Below are 24640 nucleotides of genomic sequence, written 5' to 3' on the forward strand. Positions count from 1 at the left end.
AACCCAGCCTGGGTCTTACAGCTAATGGAACTTTCTATTCCAATTCCCATCGCAGCAGAAGTGAGGAGCAAAATGAGGAATGGGTGAGGAGAGTGGGGGTGAGTTATGGCTCAAGGACATGATTTGTGAGTTTTCTTCCAAGATCTACCAATTGTCTGAAATCCTCTATCTATCCCAGGTGCTGCATGAATTCCTGGGGAAGGTTTTCTCTGACTTCAGAATGAAATAGATGCCAGAGAACGCATATAATAGGTTGACTCATAAAACTAGTACAGAGAGCTTTGCTCTGACAAAAGCTGGAGTCTTCCTGATTATTTATCTATCACATTTGAAGCCTTGTAATCCCATTTTCATCTTGATGGAAGCGATAAAAGCTTAGCAAACTTTTATGGCTCCCAGGTCGAAGCTGAGGACTCTACCCCCTGTTCCCACCTAGCAATGCTTACAGACTTTTCAATTCAAAGTCAGGGCAGAAATTGCTTTTGGTCAAAAGCAAAATGTATTTATCTTTGTAAGCATAGTCATTAAGATGTGAGCATGAATACCTGAAGAGATAAAACACAAAGGGAGAAAACAGACAGAAATAGAAAGTGAGGTTTCTGAAGCTAGAGAGAAAATGATGACACATCAACCCCCACTGAAAACTTTTTATGGTGCAAGGAGAGTGGGGTGTGGAAAAAGGCATCTTCAGAGATTGGGAGAATGGAACCCTGAGAGTGGGCCAAGGGGACAGCCTTGCAGTGGGAGGGCTGTGATCCACCTGTGCTCAGTGCTAAAAGAGCTTTGAGAGTAGATCTAATAAATGGGAAAATCTTGCTTGCATTTCTGTTTGTCTGTAGAATCACTGTGGATCTGAAATCCACCCCCTCCACTTCTCCACACACTGAAGAAAGTCTCCAGATGGAAAAATCTGAAACTAGGCTTCAATATGAAAAAGAAAGAAAAGAAAAAGAAGGCTTATCCAGGAAGCTGACAGCTTTCTCCTCCTCTAAGATCTAACCTATGGAGCTCCAGTAGCAAATACTAGAAAGAGTCAGGAAACATGGGTTCTTGTCTATTTGTTGCTTTGGACTGATTGTGTGACCTTGGACAAACCTCATTTAAATCACTCACAGACTTTCTGGAAAATGATCTAGAACAGAGGTAGCAAAGGCATAACAAGGCATAAAAAACTCTGGTACTGCCACCCCCCAAGACATTGCTCATGGCAGACATCACTAATCAATCACAGCATTCTGTAGAGTAGTCGTCCCAACTGCTCTGCCGCACAGCCTTGAATCTTCAGCAAACCCAACCAATCTGGCCAACCAATTAATCAGAATGGGCCCTGGAGATGAAATCTGTTCACCATCCCTGGACTAAATCTCTTCTAATCCCTGAATTCCAGAGCTATAAAATGCTACATGTCACATATATTCTCATTACAGATACCCTTGAAAGTGAAAGTCACTCAGTCGTGTATGACTCTTTGTGATCCCATGGACTATACAGTCCATGGAATTCTCCAGGCTAGAATACTGGAGTGAGTAGCCATTCCCTTCTCCAGGGGATCTTCCCAACCCAGGGATTGAGCCCAAGTCTCCCACTTGCAGGTGGATTTTTTACCAGCTGAGCCATCAGGGAAGCCCAAGAATACTGGAGTGGGTAGTCTATCTCTTCTCCAGTGGATCTTCCTGATCCAGGAATTGAACTGGGGTCTCCTACATTGAAGGTGGATTCTTTTCCAGCTGAGCTACCAGGGAAGCCCTCAACTAAGCTCGATCTTTCTTCTTTTCCTTGGCCTTTTTCCCAAGCCCTAGCAGTCAAGGCTGTAAAGAAAAAGACTGACTGGAAGGTTCTCCCATTACACCCATGTCTAAAGCTCCAAAAGTGACCCTGTGTATTTTTCTTGGGCCTCTTTACCTTAGATTCCCTCATTCTGCTAAAAAGCTCCTCCTAAGGCCAATGTCCCCTCTATCCTCTCAAGGATTTCATCAAGGTAGAGAATTCTGTTCCTTTTCAAATGCTATGAGATCATGGAAGAAAAGACAGCCTGGGGAAGTTCAAAGACATTTAATTATTACCCTCAGTTCTTTTGAAAATTATTAAAGAGCCCAGAATTAGAAATTCAGATTTCCTCCAGATCCCTGAGAACAAACATCTCACTTGTAAATGGCTTAATGTGTCTGTTTAATGTACACAAAATTGTCTTTCAGGAAAGCGGATTGTTTTTCATGTCATTTTGCATCTCTAAAATATACCACCTATAGCAAAAGGATTGAGATTCAAGGTCTGACAAAATCCACAGCAGAAATAATTAGCCCCAGAGGCTGTGTCTGAGAGTTAAATGAAAGAGAATCAAGTTAGTTATTTATTTCTGTTCTATCTGGATCTCTCCATCATAACCTGGGGAAGAGGAACTTTATCTTTGGAGGTTGGAAGGGTATTTTGCCGCATCGTCTCTGTGAGGTTGATTTGTTGGAGAGAGCCCTGAGCCCCCAACACAGCAACTCCTTCTGGTCCAGGAAGCTATGAAAATCTGCTTCAGTGATGTAACTTTCCAGGAAAAGCTACCAGAAAATTCTACTTGTTTGCAAAGTTTGCACAGATCAGAGGAACAATGATGTTTCATCATTTAGCATCCAAGGAAGGGCTCAGCCCTTACTCCCAAGGACATGGACAGTCTTTCCTTAAATAATATGAACTAAATTGCAAACACCGAAATAGGCGGCCAATTGAGGATCTGTTTTGGTTATTTTTTCAAGATCATCAAAGAAGTTTACTGGAAATAAAGCTTCATTTAGGGGAAACTCTGCAACATCAAACCCACTAAGAATTTCAATATTCACACCTTTGCTGTAATGTGGAGGCTAAATGCCTCGAAGCTCCTGTCAACCCCCTAGGTATATTAGGTATATAAGGTATATTAGGTATATAAGGTATATAGGTATATTAGCTACCTTGCTCCCCAAATAAAAAATGACTCTTGCCATGGTAATGTCTCTTCGCTCCTCAGCACCTCTTGGGTGTCTCTGTTGGTCATGACTTTAAATAAATGTGCCTCTTATGAAACGTTTACAGATATCAAGAGATGGACCTGCCTCTGCCCTCTGCCCAGAAGAGGAACAGACTTCCAGGAACTTTGTGACTTGCATTGGCAGCAGTTCTGTCACAGCAATGCAAACAGCAAAGGACAGAACCCATACCTCCCTGAGGGTCTCCTCAAGAAGGCTGCTCCATGGGAAAGAAGGCTCTTCAGTTAAACTTTGGTGCCAGTGGGGTTACCAAATCAGAACGTAATCCCCTCAGGGGTTTCCAACTCTTGGGAGATGGCTAGAGGAGGGACATCCAAGACTGAAGTGGTTTACAGGAAGACACTTCTTCAGTGAGCAACTGGTCCCTTGGGATGTGACCCCTCCTCCCACAGCATCCTTCCTCCTACCCAACTCCATGGTCACAGGCCCTGCTCCTCCTGCCACCTGCTTCTCTCTCTGCCTATAGTGATACACCTGGAAAGGAGTCCAGGAGGAAAAGAATCATAAGAGATGAGAGGGAGGCAGAGGCCTGATGACACAGGGAGAGTTTTTGTTTTTGTCTTAAATGAAGTGCCAAGCCAGGGCAGGGCCAGGAGAATGGGTCCTTGATGATTTTCTGCATCCCTCCAGTTTCTCTGGAAGCTGAGAAAGGACTATTCTTTCTCCTTCTCCAGTTCCCCAAGTGCGGAGCTCATTGCCAAGTGCACCACAGCTTTGAGGTAGACCCTTGCTGCCTTTGCAAATAAAGGACAGTAGAGTAAGTGAGAAAACATAGCAACATTTTGGACTGCAAGGGAACAGACTATTACTACCCCCTTATTTTATCCACGGACACACCAAGACCTCAAAAAGGAATGGACTTATCCAAGGTCACCAGAGAGATTATGGCAGAGCCCGGATTAAGAACCCAGTGTCCCACTGTCCACCGTTCTTCAGATGAAAGAAAGTGATGGTCATCTCTGCTGTCATAGCCCAAATTGATCTTAAAACACCATCATCAATCCCCAAGGCCCAGACGGATACACTGCATGAAGCCAGGTCAGGAAACTCATTTCCTCCTTCCTGAGGATGTAAGCTTTCTTCCTGGAGAGGTTGAAGGTGGTTGAGAAGCCAAACTGCCCACCTCATGGCTTGCGGGAGTCAGTAACCTCATGGCAGCTTCCCCCTGGAGCCCACACACAGGGGTCTGTGGGAACAAACAGCCCCTGAAACCAGCCACTCTCCATTGCAGGAAGTTATCTGTCTCTCTGGCACAAGCCCTGGCAGAAGGCTCTGTGAGTGCCTGACTGACAGAATTAACTCCAGAGAGATCCAGCATGACACAGAAGGAAATAGGTTGTCCCCTCCCAACGGGATTCTACACCCCACCCCTTCCTGGGCAAGTTGAAACCCACAGGCTAACAGAACCAGCAGGTCCATGTGGAGGCCAGGGAGCCGGGGGCCACTGCCCTATGAAATGCTACCTTCCTGTCATTTGGCTTTCATTGCAAGCTATTTTTAGTATAAGCAAAGCCAAAATTTGAGGAGAGTGATGTGGGAGTGGGCCCTTGTCTTCCCCTCTCCTTTTCAATGAGTTGCTTGCTCCTTGTTTCCCTGGGGACAGTTGCTTCCTCAACAGCCACCATGAAATGAAGAGAAAAAAAATTGCTGAAAAGAGAAAAATGGGAAAATGGGGGAAAGATCAAAATTCAGCCTCTTCACTAAAAGCAGTCTGGAAAGGTGAAGGTTTTTCAACCTTTCAGCTTAATGTGCTGGATCCTGGCTTTTCCATAGGTACAAGAAACCAGAATGCCCAGTCCATTTACTTTCTGTATTAACTCACCTCCAGTAAACAAGGAAGGCCCAGAGGTCTGCTTGCCCAGGGAGGAGGCAAGTTCACAGGTAACCTGGATGTCCTCAGGTAAGATCTGTGTCCTCAGAGGCTTGTGAACCAGGAAGCGAGCTTCCACTCAAACAGGCCCCTGGCTCCTCAGTTTTGTAGAGCCTTCCATGTCAGCACGGGGCCAATTTTGTGAACTACAATTAATTAGATGAGCAAAAAAGACAGCCCCAGTGCTTAAGAGGCCTGCGTACATTTAATTGAGTTTTCAAGTGCCCTCATTTCCTTAAGAAAGACAGAGAAGTAAATGTCCTGTCCTAGTTTCCTCCACTACTCAAACACCTGAGAACATTTTCTGCAATTAAATTTTTAGGGCAAATTTGCTGTTGTTGTCATTCTTCTGGAGTAGTCGTTTTTCTGGGAAAAGCCTCATTCTGAACTCGGACCCTAAAAACAGGGCTTTGAGTGCACCAATTTGGGATGTTTGGGGCCCAGAGGCACGAGTCAGTCTGCCTCCTCCTAAACACAGCCTAGTAAACTAAACCTGGAAGCATCAGCTCGTGTGTGGTCCTGAGTGTGATTTTCCAAACACGTGTTTCCTGGCAATGACAATGGCTGGCAACTTTGTCATCATCATCTCTATTTTTGAGTCTTCCTGTTCAACAAACTTCTTCCCAGCTGAAATGGAGGCTCCAAGGAGAGTCTCAGTCCACCAGGTATTTTTTCTGACAAATAGGGAGTGCTAAACTGTGAGCATTTCCCGAAGGCCCTGGGGGAAAAGGTGAATGAAGAAGTGTCCCAGTATGAGATGTATCTGGTGTGTGTGTGCTCAGTCATGTCCGACTCTCTGAGACCCCACGGACTGGAGTCCACCAGGCTCTTCTGTCCATGGAATTTTCTAGGCAAGAAATACTAGAGTGGGTTGCCATTTCCTATTCCAGGGAATCTTCCCGACCCAGGGGTTGAACCCATATCTCTTGCATTAGCAGGCAGATTCTTTACCACTGGGCCACCTGGGAAGCCCTGGATGGTGGGCTCCAAATACAGATGTTCTGTTCCCTACAGAGCCTCAAGGGGGCGCCAGCTTTTACTAACTGGGAGGGAGGAGAGGCAGGGAGAAAGAAAGAGTGGGAAGCAGGGAGAGAGAGAGTGTCAGCTTAACATGAATCATATATTGTTAAACTCAGGCCCCTTGCATCCAGCCACAGAAAGACACAGGACATGTGATCAGGATTAGAAGAGGTGGGTCTCCAGGCCTGTCCGAGGATGGATGGAAAGGTCACAGGCCCTGATTTACCACCAAACTACTTCAAACACCTTACCACCCAAAAGCACTGCAGGAAAATGCAACAAAACATTTTCACTTTCAACACCTGGGATGATTTCACTTTGCAGACTTTGCTAGAGGAACCCCTATGTGTCCAGTGCCTGGAATAGCGTCTGACACCTCTCAGGTGCTGCAGGAATGCTTGAAGGAATGGGTGAATGACTCGGAGGAGAGTCTGGGCATATACAGTAGAAACTGTGTCCTTCTCTTCTGGTGACTTAACACACCTTCTTGCATCTTTCCAATGGATTTGGGGTTGCTGGTGCCACTGGATGTTAAAGACACCTCCCTGTGTCAGAAGGTACCAACATGCCTTCTGAAACCAGCCCTGTGTTCATCAGCCTCACCTCACATCCAGGGAGGACTGGGTATGGGGACCACAGTGAGTACACTTGTCCCTCTTTCCTCAAGATTCATCTGTCAGCCTGCCAGGGTGGTTCCTGTGACACACGTGCCTACGATGTACAGTTCCCAGGGAGAGCCCAGCCAGGCCTCCGGCCCCCAGCCAGCTCAGGATGGCTGTATGAAGTGAGAATTTCCTGGCTGACTTGACAGTGATGAGTCAGGCTGGCATGAGCCAGCCTGAATTGTGTGCATGGACTGAACATCATCGGCTGGCTGGACCCAGACCTGGGACTTGGAATACTCAGACCCCGTTTAGATGGCCATGCCCAAAGGTGGCTCAGCCCTCTTAAATGATGTCTGAGTTTGGCAATGTCTGAGGGCTCCTCCATTCCTGTCACAGGAGAGGATTTATCCTCCACTCCCTGCCCCTGTGCGTCTCCACACCATGATGCTTCCCCCATGATATGGTGACCAGGCTCCCTTAATACTAACAAAAATAATAATATCAAATTCTTATTAAGCACTAACCACATAACAGGCACTATTCTAAACATTTTACATATGTTGATGCATCAAATCCTAACAACATGAAAAGGCAGATGTACACTGCTATATTTAAATGAATAACCAATAAGGACCTACTGTATAGCACATGGAATTCTGCTCAATGCTATGTGGCAGCCTGGATGGGAGGGGGGTTCAGGGGAGAACAGATGCATGTATATGTATGGCTGAGTCCCTTGGCTGTTCACCTGAAACTATTACAACATTGTTAGTTGGCTATGCCCCAATACAAAATAAAAAGTTAAAATAAACATTAAAAGGCAGAGACTATTATTATGTTCATTGAACGGATGAAGAAACGGAGGCACTAGAAGATGAAGCAACTGGTCCAGGGGGAAAGCCCTAGAGCTGAGATTCAAAAGAATGACCATAGAGGCTATGTTCCTAACCACCCTGCCATACCACACATCGCAGCCCTCCACGCGCCAAGCACCATAGCATCCCTCCCCAAGGAGGCAGGTCCCAGGGAGAGAGGAAAAGCAGGACCTGGCCATCTGGGGATGCTAAGTGCTCCACCTATCCTTCTTGCTGGTTCCAAATGAATGAGACACCAGGCCAGATGGGGAGCAAAGCCCCAATTCAGATGATGCTGGATCAGCCACAGGGCAGGCTCCTGTCTTCTGGTCCAGACAGAGAAGCTGAACTGGAGCCCACAGAGATAAGGGAAAGTGTTGAGTACCTTATTCAGTAGGCATCCACTGCCTGGGTGCTATATTCACTTCTGTGTGCTGGGGAACACCAGCGAAGGTATGTGGATTGGACGGATGGATGAGTGGCTAGAGATGGATAAACAAACAGATGGATGAGACAGAAGAACAAAACAGGCACCCACTCCTGGCAAACACCCCAGTGGAAAGAGGCAGCAGCATAAGTACTGGCCACCAGAGCTCAGAGGCTGTGGAAGCTGGGGATGAACAGCCAGGATGAACCAGACTGCTCCTGGGCCAGAAGGCTCTTCCTCCCCCCAGAACTCTCTGGGGCTTAATTTCTGAAAGTCTCCTTTATTTTCACAGGGGAGGGTAGAGGAGCCAACACACCAGCTATTAAATTAATAACTGCTCTTTGCAGAATGTGGTGGAGAGGCGGGCACACACAGCATATGCCCCGCAGACTGGCAGCACGGTCCAGTGGCTGGCATGGCTGAGGCACTTGGCCTGCAGGCCTGGACCGGGGGTGTCTTCCACGGTAGGGACCAGACACTAGGCTGCCAGGCCAGGCCTGGGGCGCGCTGACTGCAGGGGGATGCAGGCAGGTGGAGGTTAGGAGACAGAAAGTGACCCTGTTGCCCAATTCTCAGACATATTCCACTGACCACAAGAAGTGGAAATTCCTATGCTGAGCCAACTAGCTCTGACCTCTGTATCCCTCTCTCCACTGAATCATTTACCTGAGCTTGTGGGAGTAAATGTAGAGGGTCTGTACAAGAAGGGACTGGATGGTACATCTTATCCATTGCCTTGAACCACGGGAACAAGTCCTGGTGGCCACTCTGAGTCCTAGTGGCCACAGAGCAGAAGGGGAACTTGATGGTCTGGTTTGGGAGTCACCAAATGCATTCTGTCCAGGACCCAACAGTAACTCCTCCAGGGTGGTGTATCCTGGACTCTGCGGATACTATTCAATTCTGCTGTGGTAGTGCATTGCAAAAACAGCCACAGACAACATGTAAATGAGAACATGGTTGCATCCCAATAAAACTGAAATATGGTTTCACATCATTTTCACATGTCACAGAATAAGCTTCTTTTGATTTTTTTTTAAAAAGCCATGTAAAAATATAAAAACCATCTTGAGCTTGTGAGCTGTACCAAACAGGCAGTGAGCCAGATTTGGCCCATAAGTGATAGCTGGGCTAGCTAAATGTTTTCCAAAGTGTGTTCTCTGTGATGCCCACAGATGCTTCATGGGGTAAGGGTTCCATGGTAAAACAGGAGTGGGAAATGCTGGGCCAAAGTCTTTCTTACTGCAGGACTTACACAGTGATACCCATTGGACAATCTTGAAAATAGGACAAGAAATCTGTTCAACTTCGAGGGAAGTATTTTTATTCTGGAGCATCTCCTACATCTAATTTTCTGTGGACCCTAATTAAAGTAATGAGGATGAAATCTGGCCAACGATCAGCAGCAGTGCCACCAAATGAGATCCTACCTTTCTTTGAACATCTCCAGTGACAGGCAGCTCACTACTACCCATGGGTTCCTACTGAATTCAGTGACTTCTCTGACTTGTTTTCCCACCCAATGACACTGGGTCCCAAGTAACAAATCTAGTGCAGTCTAGTGCACCCTTCATCACAGATAAACCTTTATGTTTAATAATATAAATAAAGCTGTCCTTGTTTGATTTACTGATTCAAACACCAAATATAAACTCCATTTATCCACAGGATAAAATAAAGAGTCATTATTAAGTCATGGGGTATGGAAGTGTGGATTACCACTCAGTTCCTTTAAAAAGAAGCCTCACTTAGGGGAGTCAAACTCAAATTAAATCTCAATTTAATTGAGATTTAAACTCCCAACTGCATGAAAAGCAGAATATGCCCCCATTTCACTATGGGGGCATTCTTACTTAAAAAAAAAAAAAAAGAAAAAAGCCTATGCAACCCAAGATCTGTCTGCTACACAGGGGGTCATCTGTAAGGGATATAGAAATTTTATGCACATTGTCGAAAATGTAAAAAAGGGGGATAGGGAAGGAGGTGAGGAAAAGAGTGAGATGGAAATGTGAGGTATGTGAATTTGCCACCAAGCACCACTGAAAATACACAGTAGGAGATGCTGATGAGAAGCGTCACCAGCACCATGAGGCACTTACAGGGAGACTCAACGAGGTCACCTGTGTGATTGAGCTCTGCCCATGTGCTCTCCATTTTGTTCAGCTGGTCTGGTTCCAGGTACAGACAGCGCAGCAGTGAATGCACCTATTTAACTCTATTAAACCAATAGGATTATTTCTCTTTGAAAGGCTTGTTACACATTTTCTATGGGGCCCTAGGAGATAAGGATAGAATGGTCTAGGCTATGTATACTATGTTAATGTAAAATGCCACACATGCATATATTTAGGAAGATAAAAGGAAAGACTGGCATTTTTCTTTCTCCTTATTTCAACAAATCATTCCCCAGACAGTAAAGCAAGTAGAATATATTTTCAATTCATGGATTAGATGTGTCTGTTTCCTGGAGCAATATTTAAATATAGCAGCATGGGAATATGAGGACAATAAGCAAAAAAAAAAAGAGAGAGTAATTCTAAAGGCTCTATCTTTGTTCAAGGAGCTGATATATTGGCAAGACTGGGCTTTGAAGTGAGCACAAAACACTGAATCTATAAAGGGGCTGAGCAGCTTTATACACAACCCAGCCAGTGTAGACTGTGCTCACACCTTGAGGTGAGGCCATGCTTGGCCACAATACATAGTTTTTCTAGGGAAATAGTCACTCTGAGATTGCTGTGGAAATTAATATGAATATTCAGGAACAAGGTGCTAATGGAGATGGTGTTAGTCTGTGTGTGCCTATATCTATCTCTATAACTCTGTATGTCTATAATTTTTCCCATTATAAATGCATTCACTGGTATTGTCACTTTTGTATTACATTATCTTAGGGAATTCCTACCTAAAATTTTTCTTTCAATTTCTGCCTCTCAATTTCTTAGTTTATGAAATAAGAAGTTGAACTAGACCAAGAATCAGTAAACTACGGCCCATGAAACAAATCTGGTCCCCCACCTGTTTTTATAAATAAACTTTTACTGGAACAGAGTCACACGCATGTACTGTCTGTGCTGATTTCAAACTACAGTGGCAGAGTGGAGTTGTGACAGTCTCTCTATAGCTTGCAAAGCCTAAAATATTTATTAGCTGGCCCGTTACAGAAAAACTTAACCCTGACCTAGACTATTTCTAATACTAATTTTGGCTTATGAATCTATAAAGTACAATAAAACAATACAAACAAAAGCCTACTCTGTGTGCTTCTTATCCTTTTTATTCATATATACAGGCATACCTCACTTTATTGCACTTTACTGATACTGCGCTTTTTACAAATTGAAGATTTGTAGCAACCCTGCCTTGAGCAAGTCTATAGGTGCCATTTTTCTAACATCATTTGCTCGCTTCATATCTTTGTGTCACATTTTGGTAACTCTCGCAATATGTCAAATTTTTCATCATTTGTTAGGGTGATCTGTGATCTTTTGATGATAGTAAATGACTCACTGAAGGCTCAGATGATTGTTTGCATTTTTTAGTAATAAAGGATTTTTAATTAAGTCTCTTTAATTAAAATTTAATTAAGCTTTTTTTTTTAAAGTCTCCTGCATTGCAGACGGATTCTTTACCAGCTGAGCCACAAGGGAAGCCCAAGAATACTGGAGTGGGTAGCCTATCCCTTCTCCAGTGGATCTTCCTGACCCAGGAATTGAACCAGGGTCTCCTGCATTGCAGGTGGATTCTTTATCAACTGAGCTACCAGGGAAGCCCAAGGTATGTATAATACACTGCTTTTAAAAACATAATGCTATTGCTCAGTTAACAGACTCCAGTATAATGTAAACATGTTTTATATGTACTGGAAAACCAAGAAATTCACATGACTAGCTCTATTGTGATATTCACTGGTCTAGATATTGTGATATTGCAGTGGTCTAGAATTGAGCTTGCAGTATCTCTGAGGTCTTCCTGTACTGGCTTATTCTTAGAAAGATTTCATTTAGCTCCCCAAACTCTGCAGAGCACATAACCACATACATGTAAAGTTCAAAGAGTAGGCAAAGGGGAAATGAGAGAAGACATGCGGAGATGAAGCCAGGAGGATGCAAATGCAGAATGTAAACCCTGAGATGCTGTGTATATTCAATGGCCCAAGAACTTGGCTCCCAGAAACCACTACAGAAAAGGGGCCAGTGTCCCTTTCCCAATTTAGAATGTTCACTGGAGGTTAACCAGAAAGACCATAGCAATCCTGGCACAAAGAACTATTTACCCCAAATCTGTGCTTAAGTAGATAACATGAGATGTAGTGAAGAGTCCCCAGAAACACCCAAGCATCTGGGCGGCATCTCACTGGCATTCACTGTGACATTGAAACGGCCCTCAGCATGGACCAGCTCCAGGTCCCAAAGTGGAACTGATCATCAGTTCTCCCAATATATTCCACAATTTTGAATTAAGCATGCACCAACATTCTAATCAGAAGATAACAAGTATTTTCGCTTTAAGAAAAAGATAAGAAAGCAGTCATCCTTAAGAGTCTGGAGGTGCACTGATACATAAATCTCTCAGCAATCACTCTTAGAGGAGGCCCTATGCAGCCTGAATATGAGGGAACTTTGGGGAGAATGGATACATGTGTATGAATGGAGGAGTCCCATTGCTGTCACCTGAAACTAGTGCAACATTGTTAATTGGCTCTACTCCAATACAAAATAAAAAGTTAAAAAAAAAAACTTTTTTTTTAAGAGGAGGCCCTATGAGGTCTCGCTGTTTTTGTAAAGCTAGGGCTGAGACACAAGACAAAGATAGGCTATTCTGAGACCTGGTCAAGGAAGTTTCTCACCCTGATGTTGAAGCTCCAGTTGTTAATAGAATTAACAGTTAATAAAAGCACCGGTAAACGGTGACCCTCATTTCACATTGTTTACACTGAGCGCTACAACCTTCTGTCTAGTTTCACAATGTGAATAATGCACATGCTGAATCCCTGGTGCTCCCTGCCCTCTGCCCAGTGTCTGGAATAATGCCTGGTGCAGGTGAGAAGTAAATACTTCCTGCATGAATGATGTGCTCATCTGAGAGATCCGGACAACCAGTGAATCCACAGATACGCCAAGGCTGTCTTGGACCATCCTTCCTCAGCTGGGCCTTGCCCGCCTTGCCTGGTTTTGAAACTCGCCTGTGACAATGAGATAGGTAAGGGCCCAGATGTGGAGGCCAAGCTCCTGAAATGTGCGTCAAGGAAAACAAATTAAAAATTGAAAAGGAAAACTGCACAGCCGGTGTCTAGTCTCACTTGAGTCCCATTGTTGCAAGGATAAACATTTGGACAGTTCAAGACAAACACAGCTTCGGGTTCTGAACAGGGAGAGCTGCTTCCCCTTGCGCGCTGAGACTGCAATATGAAATCTCTTCCCTGCTCAGAGCAAGGACCTGCCTTCCCTAAAGGAGAGGCCTGCTCCAGAGGTGCCGCCTGTACTGAGAGCTGCCTGCTCTCCGGGCAGTGGGACTGACCCAGCCTGAGCGCACCAGAGCAGCCCAGGCCACCTATTCTCCCAAGAGACCTTCGGAAAGCAGCTGGCCTCATGGGCAGTCCAAGGCAAGAAGGCCTGAGCATGCCATGCTAGTCCACGCAAATGTTAAGAGCATCAGAACAAGCAGCCTCAGGACCTAATTGGGCTCAGAGACAGTCATGTCACAGCCAAAGCAACAGATGACAGTGGCTTCAAAAAGGAGGCATTATCTTCAGATGGGAAGTGATGACACAGGAAGGGCACTGGATGGGGAGTCTGGAAGCCTGCAAGTACCAGCCTGGCTCTGTCACTTCACTGCTCTTCCTCGGCCTTGATTTTCTCAACTGTAAAATGGACATAAATTCACTGATAAGACTGGCTCCGTGGCTTCCTCATTATGCACTCCTATAACAAAATGGGAGCTATGGAACAAATTCAGCACTGTCCTTGCCCTTCAACCTGATCCCAACATTTAGGGCTTAGCACAGTGCCCGGCTCCTGAGAGGCTCTCAGTAACGTCATTGTCTGCAGTAGTATCTGACTTTAAAAAGTAGACTTTAAAAAGTCTTAAAAAAAAAAATGATTCCATTGATATGAAATGTCCAGAATATGCAAATCCTCAGAGAAGAAAGAACATTAGTAGTTGTTAGGGGTGGGGGTTAAGGAAATGGAGAGTGACTGTTAAAATAGGGTAAAGGGTTTCCTTTCAGGGTGATGACAATCAGATAGCAGGGAAAAAAGTGAAGTCACTCAGTCATGTCCGACTCTTTGCGACCCCAGGAACTGCAGCCTACCAGGTTCCTCCATCCAATGGGATTTTTCCAGACAAGGGTACTGGAGTGGGCTGCCATTTCCTCCTCCAGGGGATCTTCCCAACCCAGGGATCAAACCCGGGTCTCCCGCACTGCAGACAGATGCTTTACCATCTGAGTCACTAGGGAAGCCCAGCAGTGAAAATAAACCTCAATAAAAATGGGGGAAAACCCCAATAATAGCAAATCAATTAGAAATGGGCAAAATATTTGAATAGAAACGTCACTGGACATATACTGATGGCAAATAAGGATATGGAAAGATGTTGATATTTAAACATGGGTAGCCAAGATCTCCAGGGGATCTTCCCCACCAAGGGATCAAACCTGGGTTTCCTACATTGCAGACTGATTCATTACCCTCTGAGCCACCAGGGAAGCTCCAAACATAAGGAAGTACAAATTAAAACCACACTTAGATATCACTAAACACTGTTTAGAATGCTATAATTTTAAAGATGAACTGATATTACCAAGTACCAGCAAGGATGAAAAACAACCAGAACATTCATACAGTCCTGCTAGGAACAGCTAATTTGATAGTTTCTTATGAACTTAAACTTACCAGAAAACAGAACCATCCAATTCCCAGATATTTACCAAACTGAAATAAAAAGTCATATTCCCATAAAAATCTGAAGTAGAAGTAGAATCAACCCAAGCTGGTAGATGGAAATACAAACTGTGATGCATCCGTAAAATGGATGATTCCAGTCCAAAGTCCTTAGTTCGGCATCTGAAGACCCAACAAGCTGTCTCCAACCCACATTCCCAGTCTCACTGCCCCTAGGTGCTTCTGTATTGCCAGCTCCAGCCTCATTTCCTAACACACCAAGTCCCTAATCTTCTGCTGCTCCCTCACTGTGGAATCATTTCCTCTCCCTTAACTTTTCAGGATCCTAACCCACATTGCCAAGCTCCACTCAAATGCTTTCTATTTTATTAGGCATCCTTCTCAGCTCCTGGCCCACTAAGTAGTCCCTGTTTTCAAGCTTAGCTATGTTTTTATTTTTTATATTGTCTCTATCATCAAATGTGTTCAGTTCACCTTGAAATAGACATTTCAGCTCAAAGGCTTTCCCTCCAATGAAGCCCTGTGAATTCTTCCTTGACTCCCTGCTTCCCCACATTCAGCCTCTCCACCACATACAAACTCACGCAGTATTTGTATTCAAAGCATTTCTCCTCCCTTCAATACCTCCCAACCATGGTGCGATGGAATTAGGATTATTCATTATTTTTCACAGAGATGATAAAACACCTGGCCTAAAGTTGGTGCTCAGTGTCTCTTAGCTAATGAAGATAGATAGAATGGTCCTAAGTGACCGCACTGAAGCAGCAGGCATCATACTGTGCAACCAAGCTGTCTGCAGTTCCCTCACCCTCTCATTGTACCTCTCATTGTACTATGCACGTACAATGCACTACTTCCATTTCAACCCAGGTGAATGCACAGACCCAGACTCCAACCTCCTTACATTTCCCACACAGAATCTACTCATACGCAAGTGTGAAAAAATAATAGAGACTTTACTGAAGCCTCTAGAGGGGAGATGAGGGTGATGGTCACACAACACAACCCACAACAAACCACCTTCAATTCCTCATGAGACACTCAGGGCTGCCCAGGAGAGCCTAAGTCCCACCAACCCAGACCACCCACCTCTATCTTCCTCCACAAAGCAACTGGCATCGCCAGTTTCTCTCTCCTCCTTTCCATAATCCTAGCTTTAAGTTTTCCCACTTTCTATTTTGCCACTCCTTACCAATAACATAATCTATGACTCCATAACCATGATTCTTCAGAAGGCACAGCTCCTGGTGGTCCCCCAGTTAACAGAGCCCTGTTCTCCTTGAAGGCTGTTTGGCCACCAGTTTGGTGACTTGAACATGACATTTAGTGACTTACTCCTTCCCTCAAGCAGTGAGTGAGATATTTATCAAAAATACAATGTAGAGTTCTCCCTAAGGATTCTGATGGGTGAAATTTCACCATCTCCCAACATCTGTGGTCACCTTCTCACTGAGTTTTTGCCATGAAACATCAAAAGTGATGGCATCTATCTTTCAGCATCCTTGCCTGATCTCTGATACCCTCGAGCCACCAGGACATCCCCATTCATTCTATGTCTAAGCCAAATGACTCTTGAGTGAGCCCCAGCATCAGGACAAGGAAGGACAGTCCATACAAAACAGCTTCCAGAATCACAGGGTGTTATTTAGAATGTCACATCCTTCTCAAGGAAACTCTTGACTCATCAGACCCATGAAAGCTGGTGGACAGGGCTACCCAGGGAAGAAGCCCAGCCTTGGCATGAGCCTGGCCTGACCAGGTGACCAACTCATATCTGTTCACACAACTTTCCCAGTCTTTGCACCAAAAGAACCATGTCCCAGGTTCCCCAGGCAAATAGGGATTACTGGTCACTTCAGGCTTGTTCCACCCACAATACTTGCCAAGAACCAGGAGTTCATGAAGCCGGTCAATGAAGCCTAGCTCCACACAAGCAGATCAGAGAGAATGCAGTAAGTGCACGGAGAAAGGGAAGGATGAGCCTAGGCTGCAGGTGGGGCTGAGAACAGCCACCTCAGAAATAAGGTCACACAAACAACGCTCCAAGCATGGGACCAACAGTCACAGGTGGGCTGCTGCTGAGTTTCATCACCAGCATGACTGAGGGTTTCCACCACGGGCATGATTCTGATCACATAGGGTGGGATTTCTGAAAATTATGGTGGCCAGAGGACACTAGTAACACCCTCAGAAGGCCACCGAACACACACATGCATACCTGTGCATGCACAAGCACACACATACACTCAGAACTCACTGGATCCCATATTTATAGAGCCTCTGCAGAATTCTGAGCACACATTTCTCTGACCCTTTCTTCTCACCAAGATAGTCAAGCTGTATGTGTGTGTCTGTGTGTGCACTGTGTGTGTGAGAATACACACCTACTCTGCTAGCAGAGGAAATGCTCTACATTCTCCCCAATAGACCCTCTCTGCCCCAGACACCGGCTCACTCTGTAAATCCCCCCACAGACCACTGGCTCAGATGTGCACAAACACGCCAGTCTCTCCATGATCCCACGTAAGCACTCACTCTTCACCCCCACCTCGCAACAGCCAATGGTCTGGAGAAGACGGAGTGAAACACCACATCCCCATAAAGGCAGAGATCGTGGACCAGAGAGCAGGCCTCCTCATGTGAGGAGGGGGCCAGGGACTTACCAGGACTCTGCCAGTCAGCGTCTGGGCAGATATCATCACCCCCGCCCAGTCTTTCACGGAGGTCATCCAGCCGACCTCGGCCGCCACCGCCTCCTCTTTTTCATCCACGGGCTTGAGAGTGCCATCCGCCTGGCTTGAGCCATTGTTAATCTTCTGGGCCTCCTGGCAACAGAGAGAACAAGGATTGAGACGTGGGCACCAAGAGGATTTAAAAAACATATTCTACCCAAAAGAATTAAAGCCAGACAGACCCCTGCTGAGGTGGAACTGATTTGATGGTACAGAGGTCAGGAGGAAGGGATGGATTATGGCTTTGATTGTTTTTTTCAAATCTTTTTTAAAAAGAATCTTTCCTTTGTTTCCTCTTAAACTATTTTTGTGAAAGAAAGAAGAATGAAATTATTCTCTTCCCATTTTAAAGGAAAAAAAAATCAAAAAGCTCAAGAGTGAAACCATCCTGCTTAGGATGAGAGTGGCTAGGAAGAAAGTGAAGTCGGCATTCTGTAATCTCCACCTGCCCAGCCTTCATACCCTTCTCACAACTACACCCGATTTTCCAAAGGAAATCTCCATCTTCTCATTCAATTTGCATGGTTCAAAAGGGAGTAAAGGTACACACTGTCTCCAGGAATGGAGACTGGTCAATCAGACCAGTCTATCCCTTTGGCAATAGCAATTGTGCCAAGGATGGTTATGTGAACTATGCCAACCCAATACAACTCAAGCCTGTGATTTTGCTGAAAAGAGTAAGAAAGGTTACCCTTCTCTGAGAATCAAGCTAACACAGAGGAAACTAGGAGAAGTGGTAGAATACTAATGTCATCATTGGAACACTTGGATCCAGCGGTACCTGAAATCCACCACAGACCTTTTTAGACAGGAGACAGTAAATTCCCCTTCATGGCTAAAAATGTGCTTGAGGAAACAAGGCTGACCTCATCAAATAACTGAGCCTCACATGAGGCCCTAAACTGTATGCTTTTTTATGCGCTGTGTCCTCTGCCTAGAATACTCTTCCCCCACTAAGAATCATGGCTTACCCCTCACATCCCTCAAGTCTTTGCTTCACATATTACCTTTCCAATCATTCTTCTCTGGCTACTCTTTCAAAATTCCAACTATCTACTAATGATGCTGCCTTTCTGCCTTATTTTTCTACAATGCACCTAAAACTTGTAACACACTCTGTAATTCTCTTACTTATTTCTTTTATAGTCTGCATCCTCCAACTGCTGAATCCTGAGTGCACAACAGAAAGCCTAGTATAAAACTGGCTTAATAGACATGAATGAAAAAGTAAAAGGGGTTATGAATGTCAGCCCCTCACTGACTACAGAGCCTGGGCTTAAGGGCTGCCAAATAAAATACAGGAAGCCCAGCAAAATTTGAATTTCTAATAAACAACAAGTAATTTTTCAGTTTAAATATGTAGATTTCAACCCTGAATATTCACTGGAAGGACTGATGCTAAAGCTCCAATAGTTTGTCCACCTGATGCAAAGAGCTGACTCACTGGAAAAGACCCCAGTGCTGGGAAAGATTGAGGGTAAGAGGAGAAGGGGGCAACAGAGGATGAGATAGTTGGATGGCATCACTAACTCAATGGACATGAGTTTGAGCAAACTCAGGGAGATAGTAAAGGACAGGAAAGCTGGTGTGCTGCAGTTCATGGGGTTGCAAAGAGTCAGACATGATTTAGGGACTGAACAACAACAAAATACTGCATGGGACATACTTATACTTAAAACACATTCATTTAAAATTAAATTAAAATTTAACTGGGCCCCCTACTCAAATAACTACTGAGATTATTTTTGCAGACATAGATGTTTCAAAAAGATGTCAGTAAAATTATGTTCATCATTTAAAATGCTAGAATCCATTAACAAAACAAACTGACCCTGGGGATCATTGTAAGTTGGCGTGAGGAGGAAGGCAGAGGTAGAAATCTTTGTCTGTGGTGAGGGGGTGGAACAGAGGGAGGAAGGGAGAGCTGGAGGCACTGAATGAGTCATCCTCCTGGGGACTTGCAGGCAGGCAGGAAGCTGCTCCTGACGCTTGGTTCTCCCCCGCCAGCCACCCCTGACTCAGGGCGTTGGGAAGGCAGACTGAGCACCAGTTACACAGGCATTCATGCTTAATTTCCAAGTGTACTGGGCTCCCCAGCACTGGAACAATCCGAAAGGAGCCCTGGAGTGGGGCACTGGGTGGGTATATTTGGGGGCTACTTGATGACATCTTTGGAGCCAGCTACCCAAGCCACCTAAGGCCAATCCCAATGGCCTGTTAGGGCCCTGAGTCTTGGCCATATGGAGGCTGCACAGGTGGCTGCCCAGGAAGAGACAGAGACCCTGATCCAGGGGCAACCTTTAGTAACTGAAGGTGTAGATTCCGCCATTCTGACTCACAGGACCTTCTTCGGATGACTGTCTGCCCTATAGGTGTTGCTGGGATTAAACAGTGCCCAATGGCACATGATAGTACATGTGTTATTAACTAGTCTCACTACCTCCTATGTCTCCTGTAACCACAGACACTCTAGCAGTGGTTCTTAAACTTCAGGAGCATCACCTGGCAGCTTGTGGAGAAATAGTGCTGAGGGATTTGCCTGGTGGTCCAGCGGCTAAGAGTTCACACTCCCAACACAGAGGGCCTGGGTTTGATCTCTGGTCAGGGAACTAGACCCCACATGCCCCAACTAAAGATCCCTCATGCCACAGTGAAGATGGAAGATCCCTGTGCCACAACTCAGACCCAGTGCAGCTACCGTGCTGGGCCCCACTCCCAAACCCCCATTTCTAACAAGTTCCCAGAAAATGCGGACGCAGCTGGTCTGGAAACCCCAGGGGGAGGATCACGGCTTCTGATCACTCTGGCCTGACTCGATCATCCCTGCCCTGATATGAACTGAGATGTGCATCTTAACCCCCAGCTTGATCCCAGCTTGATCCCAGCTTCTCCCTCTGCCCTCACAGGGAAGAGATCAGGGCAAGGCCCTCAGATCAGAGGCTTTGTGTCTCCTTTTGAGCAGTGCCTCCTAGAGACATTTCTGAACTGGTCCAGGGCCTCGACCTGGAGAACTAGCCAGCTCTCTGCCCCTCAATCCTGGGGTACAGACTCCCCAGCCACTGGCTGACTCTGGAGGAGGGAATCGGCATGCAAGGCGCTGGGAGGCAGGGAGTCCTCCCCAGACACAGTGGTTTCACTGCATCAATAATTCAGAATACAAGAGGTATATGGCAGATAACGCTCTCTTGCCAGCCCGCTTACCTATTTTACAAGGCATTCATTATTTTAATTACTTTATGATAGGAAAGGAAAAGCACAGACTAAAGGGAGATAATAGTCTCATTATTATTTGCTTACACTACATGTTGTGAGCATAATTATGTGTGGGAGACAGGACTTGGGGTGGTGGCTGGGGGAGCAGGGAGACGGGAACATCACAAAGCCTGATGCTAGGTTGCCAGGTTAGTGTCCTTGGACTGAAGGGAAAGTCCTTCTGCACCTCTGACCTCACTCTGGCCAAAGCACCAAGAGCAGGTATAATCTCTGCTCCAGAGAAAGGGGGCAGAGGCCCAGAGAAGTTAAGTGGCCTTGCTGGGTACATATAGGGGTGGGAGTTGGCAGGAGAGGAATGGTAAGGAGCAGAGTCCAATACAATAGTGATTGACCATCATTCATCAAGCCAGAACTGGGTGCCAGAAACTAAAAATTAAGTGTCTTCTCTGCATTATTTTCCTTAGACCTTATAATAAATCCAACAGGCAGGTGAAATTATCCCCATTTTACAGACAGGCCAACTGAGAGCAGGCATTTATCAGAGGAAGGCTCACAGAGTCTGAGAATTCCAGCAAACCCATCTGGACTTAGGTCTGCTCTGCCATGTACAAGCTGACTACCTCGGGCATGTTAGCCCACAAGCCTCAGCCTTCTCCATGTAAAATGGGGACTGGCAGGCGGACCCCAGGAAGGTGGTGGCAAAGCTTATGTGAGATAAGCAGTGCACAGTGCTTAGCACAGGGCTAGGGGCGTGGTAGTTACAGCTGGCGTGGCTGAGCACCCACTGATGGGACAGGCTGGCTCCAAGGGTATTCAGGGCACTTAAAGCTAAGCCATCAATTGAAGGCCCTGGGAGGGACATCAGACCATAGTGAAAACTTAATAGTTACAGAAGATAAACAAGTATAGGTGCTAACAGCTATGAGGCTTTAACTAGGAAATGAGCCCCCAAGAGATAAGGCACCCAACTTGTGGAGGTTCCAGCAGGAGCTGTGTGGCACTCCCCCAGGACAGCGGGGTCATGGATTCCTACACAGGCAGCCCTGGACCTCTCAGATCCCTCTATGCTCCATTAGATCAACCTCCCTTGTGATGAGGAAACTGAGGACCAGAGAGAGGCGGGCCCCTGGGTCCCAGGACCCTGCTCTCTCTCCTGTGCTCCACGACAGGGAACGGGGCTATTGTTCTGAACGGCAGAGTGGGTGTCCTTCCATCCTCACACCTTCCACCTGCCACTGCAGAGAAGGACCCAGTCCCTCTGCCAGGAGGACTCAAGCTGGGCCAGACAGGCTCCCCCTGGTGTCAGGAGTGAGCTGGCCCTGATCCCTGCTCACCCTCCAAGAAGTCATGGTGAGGTGGGGTGGGGTGTGATGGGGGTGGTGAACATGTGTGTAAGAGAGAGAAGGCCACCAGCTACAGGCTCTAGCTACCCTAGCCTCAGAAAGATCATGAGAGATTTTCTAAGAAGAAAAGGGTGCCTTGGAGGGAAGAGAGGAGCAAGGAGGAAGGAGAAGCAAAAAAGAAAACAGACCAGGTGGTGCCTGGGGGTGCCCTGGAAGGTGGAGGTCAGGCCACAGCCACACCCCCCACCCAAGGAAGGGGCTCTGTTTTGCCCTGTCTCCCACCAGAGCCTTGTGTAAAAGAAGCCACAGCTTCTGGGGGCAACACAGGACAGTTCTGATCTCAGTGCCTGGACTAGAGGACAGGGTGGGCTGCACGTACAGGAGGCTGGAGGGACCCGGGGCAGCAGAGTAGCTGGCAGCCCCCTGCCATCACATGCCCACACAGGCAGCTCTCAGCTCCCATGGCCTGGGCCTGGGCACATGGCCTCACCCCTCCCATGCCCCCTGTGGCCAACAGCCTGACTGGACCACCGTCACCCACACAATATTCACTGTCCAAAGCACGCCTCTGTTAGACGATCAGGCATTTCCCCCAAACCATCAGGTCAAAGACCAAAACCTGAGAAGGGACCTCAGCCGTGCCTTTGGATGCCAACCCCCTCATGGAATGGATGAGAACGCAGAGGGCGTGGAGTGGGGGGAGTGGTCCCCGCACAGGCCCAGTTGCTCGGTGGCACCCTGCCCCACCCCATACCCACCGAGCCAAGACACAACCCCCCAGCTAGCTCTGTTTCCCTTCCCTCTTGTTGCCTCCTGACAGGATGATTCCGCCACATCTAGCCCAGGGAACCCAGCACTCCCAAGCAGATCCTTGCCCTGCCAGCCTGCAATTTGGAGTCCTCGTGTTCCTAGGACTGCAGAAGTCTCCACCTGGTCTGGTGTGGGGGCCCCACAGGGAAACACTTCTCGTCTTCAAGGGGCTCAGCTTTCCCCAACAGTGGGCATGGCCCAGGCCCAGCCCGGGAGAGCAGGCCTGTGCTAATCCCAGGACCCCACTGCTCCTGGTCCTCTGGTCCAGGTTGTCTCTCTCTCTCTCTCATCCTTCCTGCTTTGGACCCAGGATACTGGGAGCCTCGAGTCTTTTGTGTGGTAAGAAGGGCTCTGAGGGTCAAAAGATCCTCGAGTCCAGCTCTTCTGGATGGCCTTGGACTAGCCATTTCATTTCTCAAAACCCCTTCTGTAAACACGGATGTGCCCTCCCATATAATCTGGTCAGGCGGCGTCCAGCACTTTCTGAAAGTACCATCTTTTTTATGATGGGCGGGCAAGGATGGCATCAAGGCTCAACTCTCAGAGACCCGCCTGTCACGGGCAGGGCCTGGTTATCTCCCTGGGCACAAACAGGATGTTGGCACTAACAGGTCCTGCCAGGTGGCCTGCTGTGCCAGCCACACCCTCCCTGGGAGCCTCGGCCACACCTGCTGCTGCTCAGCTGGACTCGTTCACCTCTAGGTGCCAGGTGCCAAGGCCAGCCTGGGCACCACCCCTGCTGGCTGACTGCCTCAGGGAGGGAGGAAGATTCCAGAGTCACCTTGCCCATCCCCGCTGAGGCCACCTACCTCCTGCAAAGCTCCAAGTCTGTCTTGGGTTTAGTTAACATTTCAGTTGGATCTAGGAAGTTGTTGAAGCAGTGATCGTCACGGAGAAAAGCTATGCTTCAAAATGTAAGTCCTTCTCATCCCACTCAGAGGACAAGTCAGAGACATCACACAGTCCAACCCACCTGATCTAGCCCGCTTCTGCCATCATCCTACAAGCCTCCCACTCACCCCCTTTGCTTGATTAGCTTCACTGGCCTCTTTGTGCTGTCAGAACGTTCCAGGCCCACTACCAGCTGGGGCTGATGGCACTGGCTGACTCCCGATGCCCACCCCAGATAGCCATGGCTGCTCCCTCACCTTATTATTTGCTCAAATCCTTAACCTATCATTGAGAACTCTCTTGCCACCCCCTTGAATGTGACACCCCACCCCTCCACCAATCCCCTACTCCATCACCCCCATCTATGTTCCATGCCTCCCCAAGTATTTCCTCCACCATCTGGTAGCTGGCATACTATAATCATCACTGGTTATAAGCTCCATGAGGGAAGCATTTCTGTCTCTCGTGTTCATGGCTGGGTCCTCAACAATGAAACATTATAAGCTCAGAGTAAGTAAGCACTTGATGCACCTTGGTGAAAGGAGAGATAAAGGAGGGAGAGAGGGAGAGCTGTAGCAGATGGGAAGTCAGTTGTCAGCAAGCAAAATATCTAAAACAAATAATATTACTAATAAGTAAGGATGATAATACCCAGAAACAATACCACCATTTCTGAACATCATCACCGTGACTCTATGAGGCAGGTTTCAACACACTCATTTGCAGACGAGGGCTTAATCAGCTGGCCCAGGAAGACACAGTCGGAATTTAAACCCAGCTGTCTGACACCAAAGACAGACAAGCACCTGAGCTGACTTCCTCTCAGGGATAATGTGCGTGGAAGGATTATGGACTGTCGTGAAGGGCCCGGGAGAGGCTTGTTACCATCAGAACGCTCAATTTGGCCCATGTCTGGGTACTGCATGTACCACAGAGACCCTTCTTCAAGGCTGCTG

General features: G+C 46.7%; 1 protein-coding gene across 5 annotated transcripts in view; it reads right to left on the minus strand.

Annotated features, from left to right (window-relative positions):
- Positions 1-24640, minus strand: part of KCNMA1 (potassium calcium-activated channel subfamily M alpha 1) — a 755545-nt gene that overhangs the window by 515796 nt on the left and 215109 nt on the right. For all 5 annotated transcript variants that reach the window (XM_061161908.1, XM_061161907.1, XM_061161903.1 and 2 more), the window contains exon 2: positions 17359-17520. In XM_061161908.1, the coding sequence (XP_061017891.1) occupies positions 17359-17520 (162 nt within the window). The remainder of the gene's footprint in view (positions 1-17358; positions 17521-24640) is intronic.

Source organism: Dama dama, chromosome 15 (genome assembly GCF_033118175.1).
Source record: "Dama dama isolate Ldn47 chromosome 15, ASM3311817v1, whole genome shotgun sequence".
Taxonomy (NCBI): Eukaryota; Metazoa; Chordata; class Mammalia; order Artiodactyla; family Cervidae; genus Dama; species Dama dama.